General features: G+C 41.9%; 1 protein-coding gene across 3 annotated transcripts in view; it reads right to left on the minus strand.

Moving 5' to 3' along the window:
* LOC112216243 (diacylglycerol kinase beta) overlaps positions 1-22535 on the minus strand; it is a 43718-nt gene that overhangs the window by 19329 nt on the left and 1854 nt on the right. The window contains exons 2-15 of one of the 3 annotated variants that reach the window (XM_024376087.2): positions 19265-19351; positions 18873-18949; positions 14223-14355; positions 13945-14016; positions 13784-13833; positions 11181-11255; positions 10912-11028; positions 8588-8705; positions 8133-8221; positions 7840-7959; positions 2928-3026; positions 2606-2692; positions 780-853; positions 597-671 (exon numbers count right to left, since the gene is read on the minus strand). In XM_024376087.2, coding sequence (XP_024231855.1) covers positions 597-671; positions 780-853; positions 2606-2692; positions 2928-3026; positions 7840-7959; positions 8133-8221; positions 8588-8705; positions 10912-11028; positions 11181-11255; positions 13784-13833; positions 13945-14016; positions 14223-14355; positions 18873-18949; positions 19265-19340 — 1262 coding nt within the window. In that variant the 5' untranslated portion in view covers positions 19341-19351. Of the gene's footprint in view, positions 1-596; positions 672-779; positions 854-2605; positions 2693-2927; positions 3027-7807; positions 7960-8132; positions 8222-8587; positions 8706-10911; positions 11029-11180; positions 11256-13783; positions 13834-13944; positions 14020-14222; positions 14356-18872; positions 18950-19264; positions 19352-22535 lie in introns of those variants that run through there. The other 2 variants (XM_024376086.2, XM_042299553.1) reach the window with 2 other exon arrangements.

The raw sequence follows: 22535 nt of genomic DNA on the forward strand, positions 1-22535 counted from the left end.
AAAACTCTTACAACTATTTACTTTTTTCTCAACCGCCACCAGTTTGGCGGAAAAACAAACATTAACATAGTAAAATGTTTTACAGCTTTGTCACTCTATTTTTTATTTTAAAATGATCTTATTTGATTATTTATATATATTACATGTGATAAGGCCACAGACAGCCAGAGGTAATTACAGATACCTGTGATAATCTAAAGTACCAACAAAAAAACCCACTAGATGTCATCTGATAAAATTCCCATAAAAAAACATGAACGTTTTCTGGTAAACTTTGAACGTTTCCAGTAATATACCCTCCCTTTGCAACCATTTTATTGGCTTTGATGTTCCAATTATCCCAATACCATTGCATATTCAAGCAGTAAATAAGAGAACTGGTAATGAATTTATATTAAAGCCCAGATACACACACAATAACACATCTCAGACTCCTCAAAATGTAAAATGTCTTAAATGTAATTTTCGAGATTTAAAGCTGCTAAATACACCCCAGTTGTCCAATTAGTGATGCAGGTAAAACAGAGTGCAGTTTTTAATTTTATACTAATAGTGGTCTATACATCATATGCAGTTATCCATATGGGAAACCTTACCCTGGTCCAGGTCCACCATTGGATAGGTTATACACCTGCCGTGGATTCAGCAAATACTGGAATTTACGCAGAACTCTGAAATGAATAAAATAGGACTTGAAATTGTAAAATAGAAACATTGACATTGTTTATTATTCAACCATAAATGCCCATTTGTGTAGGAGTGTTCACTTGTAGCATCACCTTTCTCCCTGCTTGCCTCCACTTTTAGGGTTCACAAACACTAAAAGAGGATGAGTGTCTGGGACCGGATCAATCTGATCAGAGATAAATAGTTCAAAGATTACAGCAGTTTCACAAATGGATACAATGATATTGTCAGTATATTCAGTCTATATTGTCAGTATTTTCAGATAACATATACAGTGGGGCAAAAAGGTATTTAGTCAGCCACCAATTGTGCAAGTTCTCCCACTTATACATTTTTTCATCATAGGTACACTTCAACTAAGACAGACAAAATGAGAAAAAAAATACAGAAAATCACATTGTAGGATTTTTAATTAATTTATTTGCAAATTATGGTGGTAAATAAGTATTTGTTCACCTACAAACAAGCAAGATTTCTGGCTCTCACAGACCTGTAACTTCTTCTTTAAGAGGCTCCTCTGTCCTCCACTCGCTACCTGTATTAATGGCACCTGTTTGAACTTGTTATCAGTATAAAAGACACCTGTCCACAACCTCAAACAGTCACACTCCAAACTCCACTATGGCCAAGACCAAAGAGCTGTCAAAGGACACCAGAAACAAAATTGTAGACCTGCACCAGGCTGGGAAGACTGAATCTGCAATAGGTAAGCAGCTTGGTTTGAAGAAATCAACGGTGGGAGCAATTATTAGGAAATGGAAGACATGCAAGACCACTGATAATCTCCCTCGATCTGGGGCTCCACGCAAGATCTCACCCCGTGGGGTCAAAATGATCACAAGAACGGTGAGCAAAAATCCCAGAACCACATGGGGGGACCTAGTGAATGACCTGCAGAGAGCTGGGACCGAAGTAACAGAGCCTACCATCAGTAACACACTACACCGCCAGGGACTCAAATCCTGCAGTGCCAGACGTGTCCCCCTGCTTAAGCCAGTACATGTCCAGGCCAGTCTGAAGTTTGCTAGAGAGCATTTGGATGATCCAGAAGAAGATTGGGAGAATGTCATATGGTCAGATGAAACCAAAATATAACTTTTTGGTAAAAACTCAACTCGTCGTGTTTGGAGAACAAAGAATGCTGAGTTGCATCCAAAGAACACCATACCTACTGTGAAGCATGGGGGTGGAAACATCATGCTTTGGGGCTGTTTTTCTGCAAAGGGACCAGGACGACTGATCCGTGTATAGGAAAGAATGAATGGGTCCATGTATCGTGAGATTTTGAGTGAAATCGTAAGAAGCATTTCAAGGTCCTGGAGTGGCCTAGCCAGTCTCCAGATCTCAACCCCATAGAAAATCTTTGGAGGGAGTTGAAAGTCCGTGTTGCCCAGCAACAGCCCCAAAACATCACTGCTCTAGAGGAGATCTGCATGGAGGAATGGGCCAAAATACCAGCAACAGTGTGTGAAAACCTTGTGAAGACTTACAGAAAACATTTGACCTCTGTCATTACCAACAAAGGGTATATAACAAAGTATTGTGATACACTTTTGGTATTGACCAAATACTTATTTTCCACCATAATTTGCAAATAAATTCATTAAAAAATCCTACAATGTGATTTTCTGGATTTTCTTCTCATTTTGTCTGTCATAGTTGAAGTGTAACTATGATGAAAATTACAGGCCTCTCTCATCTTTTTAAGTGGGAGAACTTGCACAATTGGTGGCTGACTAAATACTTTTTTGCCCCACTGTAGTCTAAATGGAATATGGCTGTGAGGCACTTCCTAGTGACAGTTCTCTAGACTCTAAACAAGGTAAAATAGTTAGACATGGTTGCTTATTTACTCACACCAGTTACTATCCAGCAGTCCTGTAATAGGGAAAGACCTAGACAGGGTACTAGTACGTACCTGAAGCACCTTTCCGTCAGGAGTGGTGTTGTGGTCACTGTCGCCGGCTGAGCTCGAGGAGCCGTTCTTCATGCTGTTAGGCTTCTCCTGATGGGGTCAAGAGAGAGATGAACAGTCAACTTAGCAAATCCAGAGATCATATAAAACAATAAGCAATAACCGTATAATAGTCAAATACAGATGTATTGTTTCTCAAACTAGACATCTTAGCTATCCTACTATTAAAAAGTAATTTCACTAAGTTGAGGTTCCTTAAAATATATCCTTATGTGAGCTTTACAAGTATTAGACACCTGTCATAGGGCAGTAGGTTATCCTGTACCTTCATAACAGGGTAGATGGCCCAAGGGGGGAGGATATGGTCTCTGAGAGTTCCACAGTTACAGTCGGAGGGCTCCTGGGAGGCACAGTCATCATGGCGCTGGAATACAGTAACAGCCAGTGATATCTATTATCAAATTATTCATTTATAAAGCTAACCACATTTGATTTATAAAGCATTTTTATATCAAAGTAGTCACAAAGTGCTGTATTGTTCACAGACATACAGTACCAGTCAAAAGTTTGGACACACCTACTCATTCACAAGGGTTTTTCTTTATATTGACTATTTTCTACATTGTAGAGTAACAATAAATCAAATCACATTTTATTAGTCACATGCGTCGAATACAACAGTGAAATGTTTACTTACGAGCCCCTAACCAACAGTGCAGTTTCAAAAAATACGGATAAGAATAAGAGATAAAAGTAACAGAGTCAATGTGCCCTGCACATTGACTCTGTTACTTTTATCTCTTATTCTTATCCGTATGGTTAGTTGATTAGTTGAAGTAGTATAAGTCGGAAGTTTACTTACACCTTAGCCAAATACATTTAAACTCAGTTTTTCACAATTCCTGACATTTAATCCTAGTAAAAATTCCATTTTTAGGTCAGTTAGGATCACCACTTTCCTTTTTAAGAATGTGAAATGTCAGAATAATAGTAGAGAGAATGATTTATTGATTCATCACATTCCTAGAAGTTTACATACACTCAATTAGTATTTGGTAGCATTGCCATTAAATTGTTTAACTTAGGTCAAACGTTTCGGGTAGCCTTCCACAAGCTTCCCACAATAAGTTGTGGTGAATTTTGGCCCATTCCTCCTGACAGAGCTGGTGTAACTGAGACAAGGTTTGTAGGCCTCCTTGCACGCACACTCTTTTTCAGTTCTGCCCACAAATTTTCTATAGGATTGAGGTCAGGGCTTTGTGATGGCCAATCCAATACCTTTACTTTGTTGCCCTTAAGCCATTTTGCCACAACTTTAGAAGTATGCTTGGGGTCATTGTCCATTTGGAAGACCCATTTGTGACCAAGCTTTAACATCCTGACTGATGTCTTGAGATGTTACTTCAATATATCCACATAATTTTCCATCCTCATGATGCCATCCATTTTGTGAAGTCAACCAGTCCCTCCTGCAGCAAAGCACCCCCACAACATGATGCTGCCACCCCAGTGCTTCACGGTTGGGGTAGTGTTCTTCGGCTTGCAAGCCTCCCCCTTTTTCCTCCAAACATAACGATGGTCATTATGGCCAAACAGTTTTATTTTTGTTCATCAGACCAGAGGACATTTATCCAAAAAGTGCAGTGGCGGTTTTGGAGCAGTGGCTTCTTCCTTTCTGAGCGGCCTTTCAGGTTATGTCGATATAGGACTCGTTTTACTATGGATATAGATACTTTTGTACCTGTTTCCTCCAGCATCTTCACAATGTCCTTTGCTGTTGTTCTGGGATTGATTTGCACTTTTTGCACCAAAGTACGTTCATCTCTAGGAGACAGAAAGGATCTTCTTCCTGATGGCTGCACGGTCCCATGGTGTTTAGACTTGCATACTTTTGTTTGTACAGATGAACGTGGTACCTTCAGGCATTTGGAAATTGCTCCCAAGGATGAACCAGACTTGTGGAGGTCTACACATTTTTTTCTGAGGTCTTGGCTGATTTATTTTCCCATGATGTCAAGCAAAGAGGCACTGAGTTTGAAGGTAGGCCTTGAAATACATCCACAGATACACCTCCAATTGACTCAAATTATGTCAATTAGCCTATAAGAAGCTTCTAAAGACATGACATAATTTTCTGGAATGTTCCAAGCTGTTTAAAGGCACAGTCAACTTAGTGTATGTAAACTTCTGATCCACTGGAATTGTGATACAGTGAATTATAAATGAAATAATCTGTCTGGACACAATTTTTGGAAAAATTACTTGTGTCATGCAAGTAATGTCCTAACCGACTTCACAAAACATAGTTTGTTAACAAGAAATTTGTGGAGTGGTTGAAAAATGAGTTTTAATGACTCCAACCTAAGTGTACGTGAACTTATATTGTGCCTTGCGGTCAGAGGCCGAGCAGTTGCCATACCAGGCAGTGATGCATCCAGTCAAGATGCTCTCGAAGGTGCAGCTGTAGAACCTTTTGAGGATCTGAGGACACATACCAAATCTTTTCAGTCCCCTGAGGGGGAATAGGTTTTGTCGTGCCCGCTTCACAACTTTCATGGTGTGCTTGGACCATTTTAGTTTGTTGGTAATGTGGACACCAAAGAACTTGAAGCTCTCAACCTGCTCCACTGCAGCCCCGTCAATGAGAATGGGGGCGTGCTCAGTCCTCTTTTTCCTGTAGTCCACAATCATCTATTTTGTCTTGACCACGTTGAGGGAGAGGTTATTGTCCTGGCACCACACAGCCAGGTCTCTGACCTCCTCCCTATAGGCTGTCTCGTTGTTGTCTGTGATCAGGCCTACCACTGTTGTCTCATCGGCAAATTTAATGATAGTGTTGGAGTCGTGCCTGGCCTTGCAGTCATGAGTGAACAGGGAGTACAGGACGGGGCAGAGCACACACCCCTGAGGGGCCGCTGTGTTGAGGATCAGTGTGGCGGACGTGTTGTTACCTACCCTTACCACCTGGGGGCAGCCCATCAGGAAGTCCAGGATCCAGTTGCAAAGAGAGGTGTTCAGTCCCAGGGTCCTTAGCTTATTTATTAGCATTGAGGGCACTATGGTGTTGAACGCTGAGCTTTAGTCAATGAATAGCTTTCTCACATAGGTGTTCCTTTTGCCCAGGTGGGAAAGGGCACTGTGGAGTGCAATAGAAACCGCATCATCTGTGGATCTGTTGGGGCGGTATGCAAATTGGAGTGGGTCTAGGGTTTCTGGGATGATGGTGTTGATGTGAGCCATGACCATCCTTTCAAAGCACTTCATGGCTACAGATGTGAGTGCTACGGGTCGATAGTCATTTAGGCAGGTTACCTTAGTGTTCTTGGGCACAGGCACTATGGCGGTCTGCTTAAAACATGTTGGTATTACAGACTCGGACAGGGAGAGGTTGAAAATTTCCGTGAAGACTTGCTAGTTGGCCAGTGCATGCTCGCAGTCCATGTCCTGGTAATCCGTCCGGCCCTGCGGCCTTGTGAATGTTGACCTGTCTAAAGGTCTTACTCACACTGGCTGCGGAGAGAGTGATCACACTTCCGGTACAGCTTGTGCTCTCATACATGTTTCAGTGTAATTTGCCTCAAAGCGAGCATAGAACTAGTTTAGCTCGTCCGGTAGGCTTGTGTCACTGGGCAGCTCTCGGCTGTGCTTCCCTTTGTAATCTGTAATGGTTTGCAAGCCCTACCACATCCGACGAACGTCAGAGCCGGTGTAGTACGACTCGATCTTAGTCCTGTATTGATGCTTGCCTGTTTGATGGTTCGTCGGAGGGCATAGCAGGATTTATTATTAGCTTCCGGGTTAGTGTCCCACTCCTTAAAAGCGGCCGCTCTAGCCTTTAGCTCAGTGCGGATGTTGCCTGTAATCCATGGCTTCTGGTTGGGGTATGTACGTACGGTCAATGTGGGGACGACGTCATCGATGCACTTATTGATGAAGCCAATGGCAGATGTGGTGTACTCCTCAATGCCATTGGAGGAATCCTGGAACATATTCCAGTCTGTACTAGCAAAGCAGTCCTGTAGCTTAGCATCTGCTTCATCTGACCATTTTTTATTGATCTAGTCACTGGTGGTTCCTGCTTTAATCTTTGCTTGTAAGCAGGAATCAGGAGGATAGAATTATGGTCAAATTTGCCAAATGGAGGGCAAGGGAGAGCTATGTATGCATCTCTGTGTGTGGAGTATAGGTGGTCCAGAGTTCTTTTCCCTCTGGTTGCACATTTAACATGTTGATAGAAATGAGGTAAAACTGACATTAAAACTATGAAATAACACATTTAGTAACCAAAAAAGTGTTAAATTCTTCAAAGTAGCCACCCTTTGCCTTGATGACAACTTGGCGCAGTCATGGCATTCTCTCAACCAGCTTCACCTGGAATGCTTTTCCAACAGTCTTCAAGGAGTTCCCATATATGCTGAGCACCTGTTGGCTGCTTTTCCTTTACTCTGCGGTCCAACTCACCCCAAACCATCTCAACTGGGTTGAGGTCGGGTGATTGTGGAGTGGAGGCCAGGTAATCTGATGGAGCACTCTATCATTCTCCTTCTTGGTCAAATAGCCCTTTTAAAATATTATTTTAAAAAACAACAATTTAACTAGGCAAGTCAGTTAAGAACAAATTCTTACTTACAATGACGGCCTACCCCGGCCAAACCCAGACGTCGCTGGGCCAATTGTGCGCCGACCTATGGGACCCCCAATCACAGCCAGATGTGATTGCAGTCACTGGATTTGAACCAGTGACTGCAGTGCACCTCTTGCACTGAGATGCAATGCCTTAGACTGCTGCACCACTCGGGAGCCAACCTGGAGGTGTGTTAGGGTAACTACCTCATAAAGCTGGTTGAGAGAATGCCAAGAGTGTGCAAAGCTGTCATCAAGGAAAAGGGTGCTACTTTGAAGAATCTCTCATTTGATTTGTTTAACACTTGTTTGGTTACTACATGATTCCATATGTGTTATTTTATAGTTTTGATGTCTTCACTATTATTCTACAATGTAGAAAACAGTAGAAATAAAGAAAAACCCTTGAATGAGTAGGTGTGTCCAAACTTTTGACTGGTACTGTAGATCCAGACGTAGTTCCAGACATAGCTCTTTCAAGACCACTCCATGAACAGATTGAACAACAGATTGTAATATGTAAATATTCTGCTTGGAAGAAAAGACTGGCCTAATAACTTAAAGGGGCCTAACTCTCCCCACCACAGGGCTACTCAGGAGCCCTCCCTCATCACCATGGAGTGGCACCAGACACAGTGTTTGCCCGTCAGCCCGTGATAACTCTTGATCTTCTTCTGACACTTGTCACACTTCCCAGAGTCACAGTTCCCACTGACCCAGTCATGGGTTGGAACCTGAAGCAGGAGACACAGGCAGAGTCAGATGCAAGACTGACATACATGCACCAGGACAAAGAGAGTGGCTTAGAAATTCACATTACAACATACACTAAGAATGAAGAGGCATTGGAAATATTAATAGAACTGCAAATGCCATTGTAAAATGTTGTTTGAAAAAAAACTCTTACTCCCGTGTCTTTCTTAGACTTGACATAGGTCCTGGTACAGGGAGCTGGGTTTCTGTTGGCACAGCGTCCATGGACCGTGTATTTACAACCTTGAAAACAAAGACAAGTAAACAATGCGTTACGTGTCTCCATTGTGTTTTCAACTATTATTGTTATTCTCTCGTTTAATGAATCATGTTAATCAAGACAAGATATACAAGGCTGACAATTAAGTAAACAATAAACACCACTACAGTTTTTCCTATGGAAATATGTGGGGATGTCATCGGTCATAATGGTTATCTAATGGTACATGTTGACATCATCTGATTATGAGAATGCAATTCCACTAACTTGCTTTTAATTGTAAATTCAGGATAGGTGTCTTCCTGGTAATTTTTTGTTGTTGCTTTGAGTGGATTGAGGACGTTATGTTGTATTTCCCTCTAGTGGTGAGACCAGACAATGACACTCACAGGTGCAGCAAAGCCCCTGTTTCCTCAGTCCTAGCAGCATGCTCTGACACACGTTGCAGTAGACAGGCTTGTTGTAATTTTTCATCCTCCATAGGTGCTGCCCATCCTTCTGAGTCATCTGGGGGTAGATGGTGGGGGAGAAAACACATATTATGGTATAATAAACAAAATATAAAAACGTTGTGCTTTTTTATCTTATATGTCAAAAACTATTTTGACCATTTTTGCACACTCCTAAAACAAACACTGACTCTAAGGGTAAATGTTGGATCTCATATTTGGAAAACATTATGTAAGCAATGCAACATTGATACACATTTCATTTTAATATTGTCTCATGGTTGGAGATTGTGGCTATTAGTGATGCTGTTAGCAACAAACATAAATCGCCTCCGAGATGATTCTCCTGGAATGACAGTTCAGTGTTGACTTTTACAGTTGGCTTTACAATGGCCTTTGCATGCCATGATCCCATCTATCAAAATATCAGAATTATGCTGAAAGGAATCTATGCTGCATAATTAAATGAGGAATGGAATGTACATTTCTACCATATTTCCATGGAATCTCCTTGGGTAAATATAAGCCCTTTCTATGCAATACTACATCAGTAACACCAATGTTTGCAACACAAGATTATACAGTAACATGGTCACAGATTGTATATGCTCTTTTCCAGATTATAGACACAAATACACAGTAAAAAAATATTTTACAAACATTGGTTTAAATGACTCATGGTGCCTCAGCTCAGAGCCAGACTTTCAGTCAGTCTATGTGTATGAAGCATAGCCCCTAAAATCAGCACACAGCAATGTGAGAGTGCTGGATGAAGGCCTCCATGGTATTCTCATTGGTGGCCAGAAATAGCCTGAGGGGAAGTACCTGGCATTGTGGTAGGGGCACGAGAAAGACCAGTTTACAGTTCAGATCTTTGTAAGGCAGTCTGATAACAGACCCAAAAGTAAACTGCATGTTCAATAAGTAAGCATACCCCCTATACCAAGATATTTTAGTATTCTAGTATTTTCTAGTATTTCCAGATCTCAGCACTTGGGAGACAAGAGTGACAGTGGTCCCATGTGGCTCAGTTGTTAGAGCATGGCACTTGCAATGTCAGGACTGTGGGTTTGATTCCCACGGGGGACCAGTACAAATTAAAACAGATCCACTCACTACTGTAAGTCGCTCTGGATAAGCACATCTGCTAAATGACTCGAAAGAAAATGGCACCCCCACTTAGTTTCATTGTTCTAAACATAATAACTTACTCTTTATACTGTAACAATGAATGTTTATGTTCTTCCTTTCCATTGTAGTTGCTACTAATTGATGCAGAGGGTGAGGTTAGATGGAGTTGTGAATGAGAATAATAGATAGGCTTTTGCCCACTTCCTCTAACTCACTCTGGTGGTGCAGAGATAGATGTGTATGTGAAACAGGTAACATTAGCACACATGCATGAGTGAGTCAACAAAGGGGTGGTGCACAGAGGTAAGAGCAGAAGGAGAGAGAGAGCATGTACTGTATGTGTGTGAGTGAGGAAGACAAAAGGAGGAACTGCAGACACCGGCTGAGCATATTTCTAAAGGTACAGTAGTATTATCATTGCCCCAATATCTTTGGGGCATGGAGTCTACAAGGTGTCGAAAGCGTTCCACAGGGATGCTGGCCCATGTTGACCTTCATGAATGTCCTTGGGGTGGTGGACCAATCTTGATACACACAGGAAACTGTTGAGCGTGAAACACCCAGCAGCATTGCAGTTCTTGACACAAACCGGTGCACCTGGTACCTACAACCATACCCCGTTCAACGACACTTACATGTTTTATCTTGCCCATTCAACCTCTGAATGGCACACATACACAATCCCCCATGTCTCAACTGTCTCAAAAACTCCATCTTTAACCATCTCCTCCCCTTCATCTACACTGATTGAAGTGGATTTAACTGGTGACATCAATAAAGGATCAGCGCTTTCACCTGGATTCACCTGGTCAGTCTATACCATAGAAAGAGCAGGCGTCCCTTAATGTTTTGTACACTCAGCATATAACACAAAGAGGATGCATCATGTGTACTCCTCCCGGCCTGCACAGGAAACATTTGTTGACGCAATAAAAGGGGAAGGAATGATGGATGGTCCCTTTTCCACCTTCTGCCCCAGTGACATTAGGGTCTTAATCATTTGGGCAAAATGTATCAAACCATTTTTGCAACAGCAACCAGCATTTCTTATTGGATATCCAAGTAGTCCCTCCCTGTTTCTTCCATTTTGTTCCTAATGAACACAACCCAGAAGAGGAACATGGTTCACCCACCTTCAGCCCAAGTAATACCAGCAGAGGGACGTTGTTCATTCCGCCTTCCACCCACTCATCCAGAGAGACCGTGTTACTGCTGTCTGCGTCGATGGCTGTCATCATGTCCTTCAGCACCTGAACAAACCAAAGTGCATTCTAGCTTAGCATCTAAATTAGTATTTTTGGGAGGTTTTGTTCAGCAGATATTTGTAGAATTCATTAAAATATGTATTTTCTCCTCTGATATCAGTAATTGTAAGGGACATCCCACATTTGGCCACACTTACTGGTCTCAGCTCAGACACATCCCAGTCCAGGTAATCTGCAGCGTGCATCATCTGAGCAATGATCCGGTCCACCTCCTTTAGGAAGAAGAGTATTAGTTATTCTTATGAGAAGACCTGATATACATTACCAGTCAAACGTTTGGACACAGCTACTCATTCAAGGGGTTTTCTTTATTTGTACTATTCTCTACATTGTTAAATAATAGTGAAGACATCAAAACTATGAAATAACACACATGGAATCATGTAGCAACCAAAAAAAGTGTTAAACAAATCAAAATATATTTTATATTTGAGATTCTTCAAAGTAGCCACCCTATGCCTTGATGACAGCTTTGCACACTCTTGGCATTCTTTCAACCAGCTTCATGAGGTAGTCACCTGGAATGCATTTCAATTAACAGGTGTGCCTTGTTAAAAGTTAATTTGTGGAATTTCTTTCCTTCTTAATGCATTTGAGACAATCAGTTGTGTTGTGACAAGGTAGGGGTGGTATACAGAAGATAGCCTTATTTGGTAAAAGACCAAGTCCATATTATGGCAAGAACAGCTCAAATAAGCAAAGAGAAACGACAGTCCATCATTACTTTAAGACATGAAGGTCAGTCAATCTGGAAAATTTCCAAAACGTTGAAAGTTTCTTCAAGTGCTCTCGCTAAAACCATCAAGCACTATGATGAAACTGGCTCTCATGAGGACCGCCACAGGAAAGGAAGACCCAGAGTTACGTCTGATGCAGAGGATAAGTTCATTAGAGTTACCAGCCTCAGAAATTGCAGCCCAAATAAATTCTTCACAGAGTTCAAGTAACAGACACATCTCAACATCAACTGTTCAGAGGAAATTGCGTGAATCAGGCCTTCATGGTCGAATTGCTGCAAAGAAAGCACTACTAAAGGACACCAATAAGAAGAAGAGACTTGCTTGGGCCAAGAAACACGAGCAATGGACATTAGACCGTTGGAAATCTGTCCTTGAGTCCAAATTGGAGATTTTTGGTTCCAACCACTGTGTCTTTGTGAGACGCAGAGTAGGTGAACGGATGATTTACGCATGTGTGGTTCCCACTGTGAAGCATGGAGGAGGAGGTGTGATGGTGTGGGGGTGCTTTGCTGGTGACACTGTCTGTGATTTATTTAGAATTCAAGGCACACTTAACCAGCATGGCTACCACAGCATTCTGCAGCGATATGCCATCCCATCTGGTTTGCGCTTAGTGGGACTAAAATTGATTTTTCAACAAGACAATGACCCAACACACCTCCAGGCTGTATGTTACGGATACAGTTATCCTGTGTGTGTATCCTGTGTGTGTGTTTCTTTTCTCTCCTTCTCCCCTCACAGGTGAAAATCATCACTCCCCAATCAGTCAACAATCAATCATCAATCAGAAGACACACCTCCTCCTATTTCCTACCCTATCACAGTTCCTTCCCCATGGTTTAAAAACCCCATCATTTGTTTGCTCTAGAGCTCAATTCTCTCTGTAAATGCCATGTCTGTAGGACTCTGTGTTTCACTCTCGCTTTGTGTCTTAACCTCTCTTTTGTTTGAGCACCTCCATAGCACTTTGTCATCACCTGTGAGTATTGTTTTTGGTTATGGTGTTTGTTGCTGGTGGGAAAAGGGGGAAACCAAGACAAGTCGCCCATGGGCATACACTACCCGTAGGTGAACTTTGTTAAATACACTAGTTAGAACTGGGCGGACCCCCCACTGTATTTTTGGTTAGTTAGTTAGCTGTTGTTAAAGTAGGCTAGTCTAGCTTAGGGGTGTTTTTGTATATTTATTGTTTCTTTCCTTGGGTCCAGCTCAGCCCCTTTTCCTGCTCCCCCCCATTATCGTGTGCTTATAAATAAACCTGGAGTTTGACTGTAGATTTCTGTTGTCGTGGTTATTTCGTTCACACTTTTACTTTGTCACAATAATAATTTGCATGAGTTATGTTACGGGTCTCATTACCATCCCCCCTAGACTGTCGGGCCAAAAGGGATTCGTAACACTGTATAAGGGCTATTTGACCAAAAAGGAGAGTGATGGAGTGCTGCATCAGATAACCTGGCCTCTACAATCACCCAACCTCAACCCAATTGAGATGGTTTGGGATGAGTTGGACTACAAAGTGAAGGAAAAGCAGCCAACAAGTGCTCAGCATCTATGGGAATTCCTTCAAGACTGTTGGAAAAGAGATCCAGGTGAAGCTGGTTGAGAGAATGCCAAGCATGTGCAAAGCTGTCATCAAGGCAAAGGGTGCCTACTTTGAAGACTCTCAAATATAAAATATATTTTGATTTGTTTAACACTTTTTTTGTTACTACATGATTCCATATTTTATTTCATAGCTTTGATGTCGTCACGATTATTCTACAATGTAGAAAATAGTAAAAATACATAAAAACCCTTGAATGAGTAAGTGTGTCAACTTTTGACTGGTACTGTAAAAATGAAAGGGTATGAGGTGATGTCTCCTGCAACAACAGACAGTCATTACATGTTATTACATTGTTATTATTTTGAAATGGGTAATGGGGAAACTGGGATAATACCTAGGGGGGTGTAGTTATTCTTTGTAGTTCACAAAAAAATATTACAAATTGACTTACAGAGCTGTCAAGGACTCCATTGCCATCTCTGTCATACAGTTTGAAAGCAACTGAGGGAAAAATGTGCATATAAAAATCTTGAAAAGGCACTCAAACAAATATCTATACAAATAGACTGCAACAAGCTGCTACTCAGTGGAGAAAATATGATAAAGACTCACACTCCAGCTTGTCTCTGGGCTGGCCATCCTCCAACAGAGAGAAGTAACATGAAACGTCCTTCAGAAAGACCTCTTCTAAAGGAGAGGAGGAGGACAAGGAGGGGGAGGAGGATGGTGAAGTGGATACACACAGTATAGCTACATATTCAGGTTGTCTGTGGACTTTGATTTAAAAAAACACCACATAGCAATAGTGAAACTGATGACTAAACTATAGACAACAAAATAAGCCAACACATGGTATTCGAGGTATTCTACACATGGGCAAATGAACATACTGGCGTTGTCCTGCCCGTCCAGTTCGGTTCCGCTCTGGAAGGATCGGAACAGGCGCTGGCAGAGATCCTTAGGGAAGTCCTCAACCTCCAAATAGGTCTTCAGGAAGAGACGGAAGCCTTCCTCATTGATACACTGGAACAGAAGATGGGATATCAATCAGTAAATTGATGGGAGATGGATGGTTTCTAAAATAGTCATCAAAACAGTCTGATTCAGAGCAGAGTGATTTAGGTGAGAAGACTAATTCCTAGAGCAGGGATCATCAACTACATATTTCCTTAAGCGGATGGTCAGTGGGCCGGAACATAATTACAAATACAGTGCATTCGGAAAGTATTCAGACCCCTTGACTTTTTCCACATTTTGTTACGTTACAGCCGTATTCTAAAACTGATTAAATAAATGTTTTCCCTCATCAATCTACACACAATAGCCCACAATGACAAGGCAAAAACAGGTTTAGACATTTTTGCACATTTATTACAAATAAAAAACAGAAATACCTTATTTACATAAGTATAAGACCCTTTGCTATGAGACTTGAAATGGAGCTCAGGTGCATCATGTTTCCATTGATCTTCCTTGAGATGTTTCTACAACTTGATTGTAGTCCACCTGTGGTAAAATCAATTGATTGGACATTCATTTTAAAAGGAGGACACCTGTCTATATAAGGTCCCACAGTTGACAGCGCATGTCAGAGCAAAAACCAAGCCATGAGGTTGAAGGAATTGTACGTAGAGCTTCGAGACAGGATTGTGTCGAGGCACAGATCTGGGGAAGGGTCCAAAAAAATTCTGCAGCATTGAAGGTCCCCAAGAACACAGTGGCCTCAATCATTCTTAAATGGAAGAAGTTTGGAACCACCAATACTCTTCCTAGAGCTGGCCGCCCGGCCAAACTGAGCAATCGAGGGAGAAAGGCCTTGGTCAGGGAGGTGACCAAGAACCTGATGGTCACGCTTACATGGCTCCAGAGTCCCTCTTCCTCTGTGGAGATGGGAGAACAGACCAGAAGGTTAACCATCTCTGCAGAACTCCACCAAATCAGGCCTTCATGGTAGAGTGGCCAGACGGAAGCCATTCCTCAGTAGAAGGCACATGACAGCCCGCTTGGAGTTTGCCAAAAGGCACCTAAAGGACTCAGACCATGAGAAACAAGATTCTCTGTTCTGATTAAACCAAGATTGAACTCTTTGGACTGAATGCCAAGCGTCACGTCTGGATGAAACCTGGCACCATCGCTACGGTGAAGCATGGTGGTGGCAGCATCATGCTGTGGGGATGTTTTTCAGCAGCAGGGACTGGGAGACTGGTCAGGATCGAGGGAAAGATGAACAGGGCAAAGTACACAGAGATCCTTGATGAAAACCTGCTCCAGAGCGATCAGGACCTCAGTCTGGGGCGAAGGTTCACCTTCCAACAGGACAACGACCCTAAACGCACAGCCAAGACAACACAGGAGTGGCTTCAGGACAAGTTTCTGAATGTCCATGAGTGGCCCAGCCAGAGCGCGGACCAGATCGAACTGGAGAGACCTGAAAATAGCTGTGCAGCAATGCTCCCCATCCAACCTGACAGAGCTTGAGAAGACTGGGAGAAACTCCCCAAATACAGGCGTGCCAAGCTTGTAGCGTCATACTCAAGAAGAGTCAAGGCTGTAATCGCTGCCAAAGCTGCTTCAAAGTACTGAGTAAAGGGTCTGAATAAGCATGTACATTTTTAAATTTAAAAAAAAAATACATTTGCAAAAATGTCTACAAACCTGTTTTTGCTTTGTCATTATGAGGTATTGTGTGTAGATTAATGAGAATACATGTTTAAAAAAAATCTATTTTAGAAAAAGGCTGTAAGTTAACAAAATGAGGAAAAAGTCTAGTGGTCTGAATAGTTTCCAAAAGGCACTGTAATTTGTAGACTGCTAATGCACCGCAAGATGCCCAAACAGATATAATATTTGACAAAAACAATCATTGAATTGCTTAAATTTGTACTCGATCATATATATAGAGTGCCTTCAAAAAGTATTCACACCCCTTTGCACAGATTGGTGTCACCTCGTCAGTCGTTATGTGTTACACCTGTGCTGGTTTCCATCTCGTTAGTGGGAAGGTGTTTCACCTGTGTTGGCCCAGGTGCTATTTTAGGAGTGGCTGGCCCAGTGCTCTAGTTGAGCTTGAGAGATGTTGAGAGAGCTAAACTTTATGACAGCTGATGTGTGAGCCAAGCGCAACCTATATAAGTTTGAAAGAAGCTTATTTTTGGTTTCCCCTGTTTGTTTTGCTCCATATTCTTTTTACTTGCCAAGTTTTTGTGGGGTTTTCTTTGTCTTTTTGGAGGCAAACCTAGTGGGAATCAATGGTGGGCGTCTTTCAGAACCCCTTCTGAGTGGCTTTGGCAACTTTCAGTGGGCACCCGTGTGTGTTTCAGAATCCCTTTTTGTTTGGTTGTCAGTGATTTTCTTTGTTCCCTTAGTGACATTTTGAGTTTCATGTTCCCACAAGACAGTGTTTGAATCCCCTTTGGCAGTGACTACGGCTGAGGCTTTCTGGGTAAGTTTAAGAGTTTTGCACACCTGGATTGTACAACATTTGCCAATTTTCAAAATTCTTCAAGCTCTGTCAAATTGGATGATCATAGCTTGACAATCATTGAAGTAGTGTCATAGATTTTCAAACAGATTTAAGTCAGAACTAACACTGCCACTGAGGAACATTCTCTATCTTCTTGGTATGCAACTTGTGCAGATGTAGCCTTGTGTTTTAGGCTATTGTCCTGCTGAAAGGTTAATTAATCTCCCAGTGTCTTGTGGAAAGCAGACTGAAGCAGGTTTTCCTCTAGGATTTTGCCTGTGTTTAGCAAAAAAATTTATCCAGGAAACTCCCCAGTCCTTGATTATAAGCATACCCATAAGATGATGCAGCCACCACTATGCTTGAAAAAATTGAGGTACACTAATGTTATGTTTGAGGCAAATCAATACTTTGTATTCAGGACAAAGTTAATTGCTTTGCCCCTTTGCTATATTTAGTGCGGTTGCAAACAGGATTCATGTTTTGGAATATTTTTTATTCTACAGCCTTGTTCTCACTGTCAATAGTTTAGTATTGTGGAGTAACTATATGTTGATCCATCTTCAGTTTTCTATCACAGCCATTAAACTAAAGTCCCCATTGGCCGCATGCTGAAATCCCTGAGCAGTGTCCTTTCTCTCCAGTATTGATTCAGGAAGGATGCCTGTATCTTTGTAGCTAGTGGGTGTATTGATGCACCATCAAGTGTAAATAGTGTTCTCTTTTTTTTTTTTACCCATCTACCAATAGGTGCCCTTTGCGAGGCATTGGAAAACCTTCCTGGTCTTTGTTGTTGAATCCGTTTGAAAGTCACTGCTCGATTGATGGACCTTACAGATAATGTGAGGAGTACAGATAAGGTAGTCATTGTAAAATCATGTTGAACACTTGTTGCACACTGAGTCCAGTCTGACTTGTTAAGCTACATTTTACTCCTGAACTTATTCAGGTTTGCCATGAAAGGGGGTGAATAGTTATTGACTCAACACATTTCAGATTTTCAGTTTTCACCACTTTGACATTATGGGGTATTGTGTGTAGGCCGGGGACAAAAAAACTTGGATCCATTTTTAAAAGAAGGCTGTAACAATGTGGAAAATTCAAGGGGTGTGACTCCTTTCTGAAGGCAGCAGGGACTGGAAGACTATTTATGTGGGGACAAATAAAATATAGCCAAAGGCTGCCAGTTGGCAAACCCTGTTCTAGATTGTACAATAAGGGGTTTGGTGCATAACTTCCTGATGTTACCCAATAAAGACCCCATTTCAATAAATTGTGCCAGCTGACTTTTTTTTTCTTTCTGGAAATATGTAGAGGGACTAATTTGCTTAAGGGCTTCAAATCAGAATTCCCTCTGGAATACTGAACCACAAACCCATTTCTGGTTGAGGTTGCTTTTCCCTGGGTGATACACTACATAACTGCCACAGTAATAAGGTATGACACCACTATTCAGCCCAACCTCAATGTTAAGGAGACTGGTGTAGAGGAGAGAAGGGGATTAGATAACCACGCCAAAAATGTTCTGTGCCATTTGTCAGATTTTCCACTTCCTTGATAATTACAGTACTTTGAGAGGGTGTGGCTTTGTCATTATCCTTGTTGAAAAATGTATTTTTCTGTAACCCATGGTTGCCCTTAAATTACTGCTAGTCTACCACTTTTATTCCTCTTAGACAGCAATTACCCTAATCCAACTGCCGATATCGGCAATATTGGTAACTGTCCAGTTAAAATCCCCTTATGGCTTACTCTGTATGAGGCCAACACATCACACAGACCTTACAGAATTGGCACAACTGAAGAGGTCATTTCTTTTAGCAACTTCAGCTGCTTGTAAATTCATCAATCAATCTCTGAAGCCATGTCTCTTAGAATTGATTGGCTTTATCTAGAAGTCACATCTATAAACACGATAAATGTTTTAGTTAGTGGATTTACTATTAGGAAACCAATTATTTGTTTGCGGGGTTATCACATGAGCACAAACTATATGTACCCCGAACATTTAAGATAGACTGAAGCAGACATGAGTTGTGGTGGGGTCAGTATCAACCTGGCCATTGTTTCCTCTCACCTCTCCATGTCTGTGCTGGGCCAGCCTGCCATCTGCATCAAATTCCCTCAGCACATCTTTAACCCTCAGCCTGCAGTCTAGGAGGAGAAGAAATGCACTAAACATCTGTCGAAGTAATGATTCTAACAGAGAATGCGTAATCACAAATGATCAAACTATAGATGGAAAACTGCATATTTTCTACATAGCAACATTCATACATGGCTGGTGTACTACGGCATTGAACTTCCGTTAAAATGTTCCTTAACATTGATGTTCACAAAATGTCTAAATCCAGAGATCTACCAAGAAAGATGTGGGTGCAACATTTTGCAGATACTTAGAAATACACAGATGACAGCGTGTGGGTGTAAATGGAAAGGGGTGCAAGGAAACTGCCAGCCTGTACTCACAGTCAATGTACTGCTGTAGCTGGATGAAGTCAACTGGGTTCAGCTCTTTCAACTCTGTGACTGTGGGGGTGGACATGCTGCCTGCGTCTGCACAAACCGCCAGAGGGAGAGAGGAGGAACAAGTCATCAGTCTTCTATGTGAAATGGAGGTGGCTCAGACATCAAACCAGAATTGTAAGCTGAACAGTCCTAGGTAGTAACTCACGAGGCTTTGTTTAGAAATGTCACAAGACGCTTCAGATAACCCCATGCAAACCAGTTAGAAACGGCCTGTTTATACCCACAAGATTTACATCTGCAAATTGGCAAGAACCACAGTTCAACGCCAGATCTGGCTTGCAAATACCCCTCAATGTCCTTTAACATCATGACTAAGGATTGTGAGAAAATGTTTGTCAGAATCCCCTCTTCCCACTCAAATTACAACAATGAGCATAACTTCTAAGCATAAACGGTTTCAAGCAACACTTCACACCTCTGACCACTGTACTTCAAAGTAAGCTCTAAATAAGCAGTATTAGGCCACAGACACACCAGAGACATTATACGTCTCAAGAGTATGTCTCCCCAAAGCTTTGTTCTTTGTTCTTTAAATGTCTGACCCAGTTTTCCAAATTATACAATTATTTTATTACCCATAATCTCCATTTAAAAATTGTTCCAGTCCCTAATAATACCGCAGGAGTATAGGTCAGCCAGTCAGTATATATCTACAGCAGTCAGAAGTCAACAGTCAGTCATGGAGTAGTACTGAAACCTAATTAAACTCCTAAACGCCCACTCCTTTACATGTGACGCGGAACCACTGTCTCTCTCTGTGCCAACAGAAGGGTCACGCTGTCCCAACTCAATTCTCCTCAAAAGGTTAACAGCGTTGCCTAGCAATTTTGTTCAGGCAGCCAATCAGCTGAGGGAGTAGAGACTTGACAGGAAAGTGCCACTTGTTGAGCAGGTTATTGTTTTTTGTCATGAATCTGGGAGGCAGCTCTGCAGAGGTCACTAGCTAGCACAGCCACAAAGTCATAAAATCAGATTTTAAACCTAACCCTAAACACACTGCTAACCCTAATTGTAAATTAAGACCAAAAGCATGTGTTTTCATTACATTTTAACCTTTATTTAACTAGGCAAGTCAGTTAAGAACAAATTCTTATTTTCAATGATGGCCTAGGAACAGTGGGTTAACTGCCTGTTCAGGGGCGGAACAACAGATTTGTACCTTGTCAGCTCAGGGATTTGAACTTGCAACCTTTCGGTAACAAGTCCAACTCTCTAACCACTAGGCTACCCTGCCTAATAGACAATTTTGACTTTGCAGCTGGCCTATCTAAGGGGGAAATCACTCAGTTCTGTCTCTAGGACAAAACTCATGACAAATGTCAACCTGCACTTGTTGATGGAAAAAGTGGAATATGGCAGGCAAGTGCCTTTAAATAAGAATCTTGATAACTACCAACTCCAATGACTTGTTTTATACTGCACATAATGCAACATTTTGGGATTCCTGTTAGGGCCTTAACCATACAGTTCAAATAAGTAATCAAATCAGAACTGCTCATTTCTTTTAACGTGAACATAAAAAATACATTTCTAAGAGCATAATAAAGATGTGCTTCTAAACAAGATGTAAAATCTAGTTTTAGGCTACTTCTAGTTGTGTACCCTTGTCTGTGGCAATATGGCAGATGGCCATTCTTCATGCCCTTCAAAGAAACACGCTGACATATGCATGTTTCATTCCCTCATGTCGGACAGACAGTATACCATCCTTGTCTGCCATGATTTAAGACCGAGCAACCTGGGTAAAATCTGATTCTCGACTTCCTGATCAGATATGACATTTGCATGGAGGATTTTTACATGCAGACTGGAAATTACTACCAGACAGAACAATGTGTACTATATATAAAAAGGCACGTGAAGTCAAAAAAGGGCACCAAACTGGCCCCCCTCATGAACCCCCCAGAAACTGAAAGGAAGCTAGTTTGAATCCCAGAGCTGAGGTGGTGAAAAAAATCTGCCGATGTGCCCTTGATCAAGACACTTAACCCTAATTGCTCCAGCGTCGCCGTTGATATTGGCAGACCCTGGCCGTGACCATGAGTGACCCCACTCTGAGGGTGTCTCAGGGGGAGTTGGGATATGCAAAAAAAACATTTCCAATTCACACATGGTTATAATACACTTGTGCATGTATTTAAATAGGTCAAATATAAGCACCCAGCTAAATGACATCAGGTAGGTTAGCAGACAGAAGGAAGGACATGCTTGGTTGCTATGGAAAGTGTTTCCCTACATCAGCTATGCTCCATCAGAGCATTGCCACGAGTGACTAACGGGGGGGAGGGCAGGGGGGAGCCCTCAGCTAAGGCAGCCAGCAGCTATGAGTGTTCCCCAGCGCTACCACCATCTCTCCTCCCACGCCACTGTGACTCATCCTGTGAATGGGGGAATACTCCCTCTCTCTAAATCAGGGGTGTTAAACATACCGGGTCTAATCCGGCCCACAGGTGGTTTGAGAATAAGAAAAAAATGACTAAAGGGACAAAATGACTAAAACCAAATAAACTGTAGAAATGATAATGGACCTACAAACATACTGTGTCCAGCTGGGCAATAATCACTCAAATGAAAGCTAGACAGGGAGCATTGAACATTCCAAAATCTATGGTTAGTGGACTATTTTTTTGCACAGGAAATATAACCAATTTTCAGTGTGGCCCTCCAGACCTCATTGAAGACTGAATGCGCCCCCTGGGGCTAAATGAGTTTGATATCCTTGCTCTAAAATGGACCCTTTGCTCAGAACGTCACTTCTCAAGGTTCATCCAAAATAAAACAAAGCCTATGACATGAGTTTTGCTACATCTTTAAAAAAACATTTTTTTTTGAGTGTTGACAGTTGACCACAGAGCTGGAGTGCAACTCCTTGATAACACAGTTTGGATCACTGCAAGTTCACCCATTACTTGGTTAATGACATTTGAGACGTTAACAACAAATGCCAGATGTTAGGCAGGGTTTGTCTGAATGGAGAGACTTTGGCTCCTATGCATGAATCACACATTTCTGGCAAATGTGGGCGAGGCACAGCTTGTTGCCTTTTTTATTAACCAAACAATGTGTATGACGTTAAAAAAAAATACTATTCAGCAGGCTGTGTTGAGTTAGTCCCGTGGAACACTGTAGTGTGTACAATACAGAAAAAAACACAAACCCGCCTGGACTTGTGAGGGTGCACCCTTCCCTCCAGTAACCACGCCACTTTCAC

This window comes from Oncorhynchus tshawytscha, linkage group LG16 (assembly GCF_018296145.1).
Source record: "Oncorhynchus tshawytscha isolate Ot180627B linkage group LG16, Otsh_v2.0, whole genome shotgun sequence".
Classification (NCBI taxonomy): Eukaryota; Metazoa; Chordata; class Actinopteri; order Salmoniformes; family Salmonidae; genus Oncorhynchus; species Oncorhynchus tshawytscha.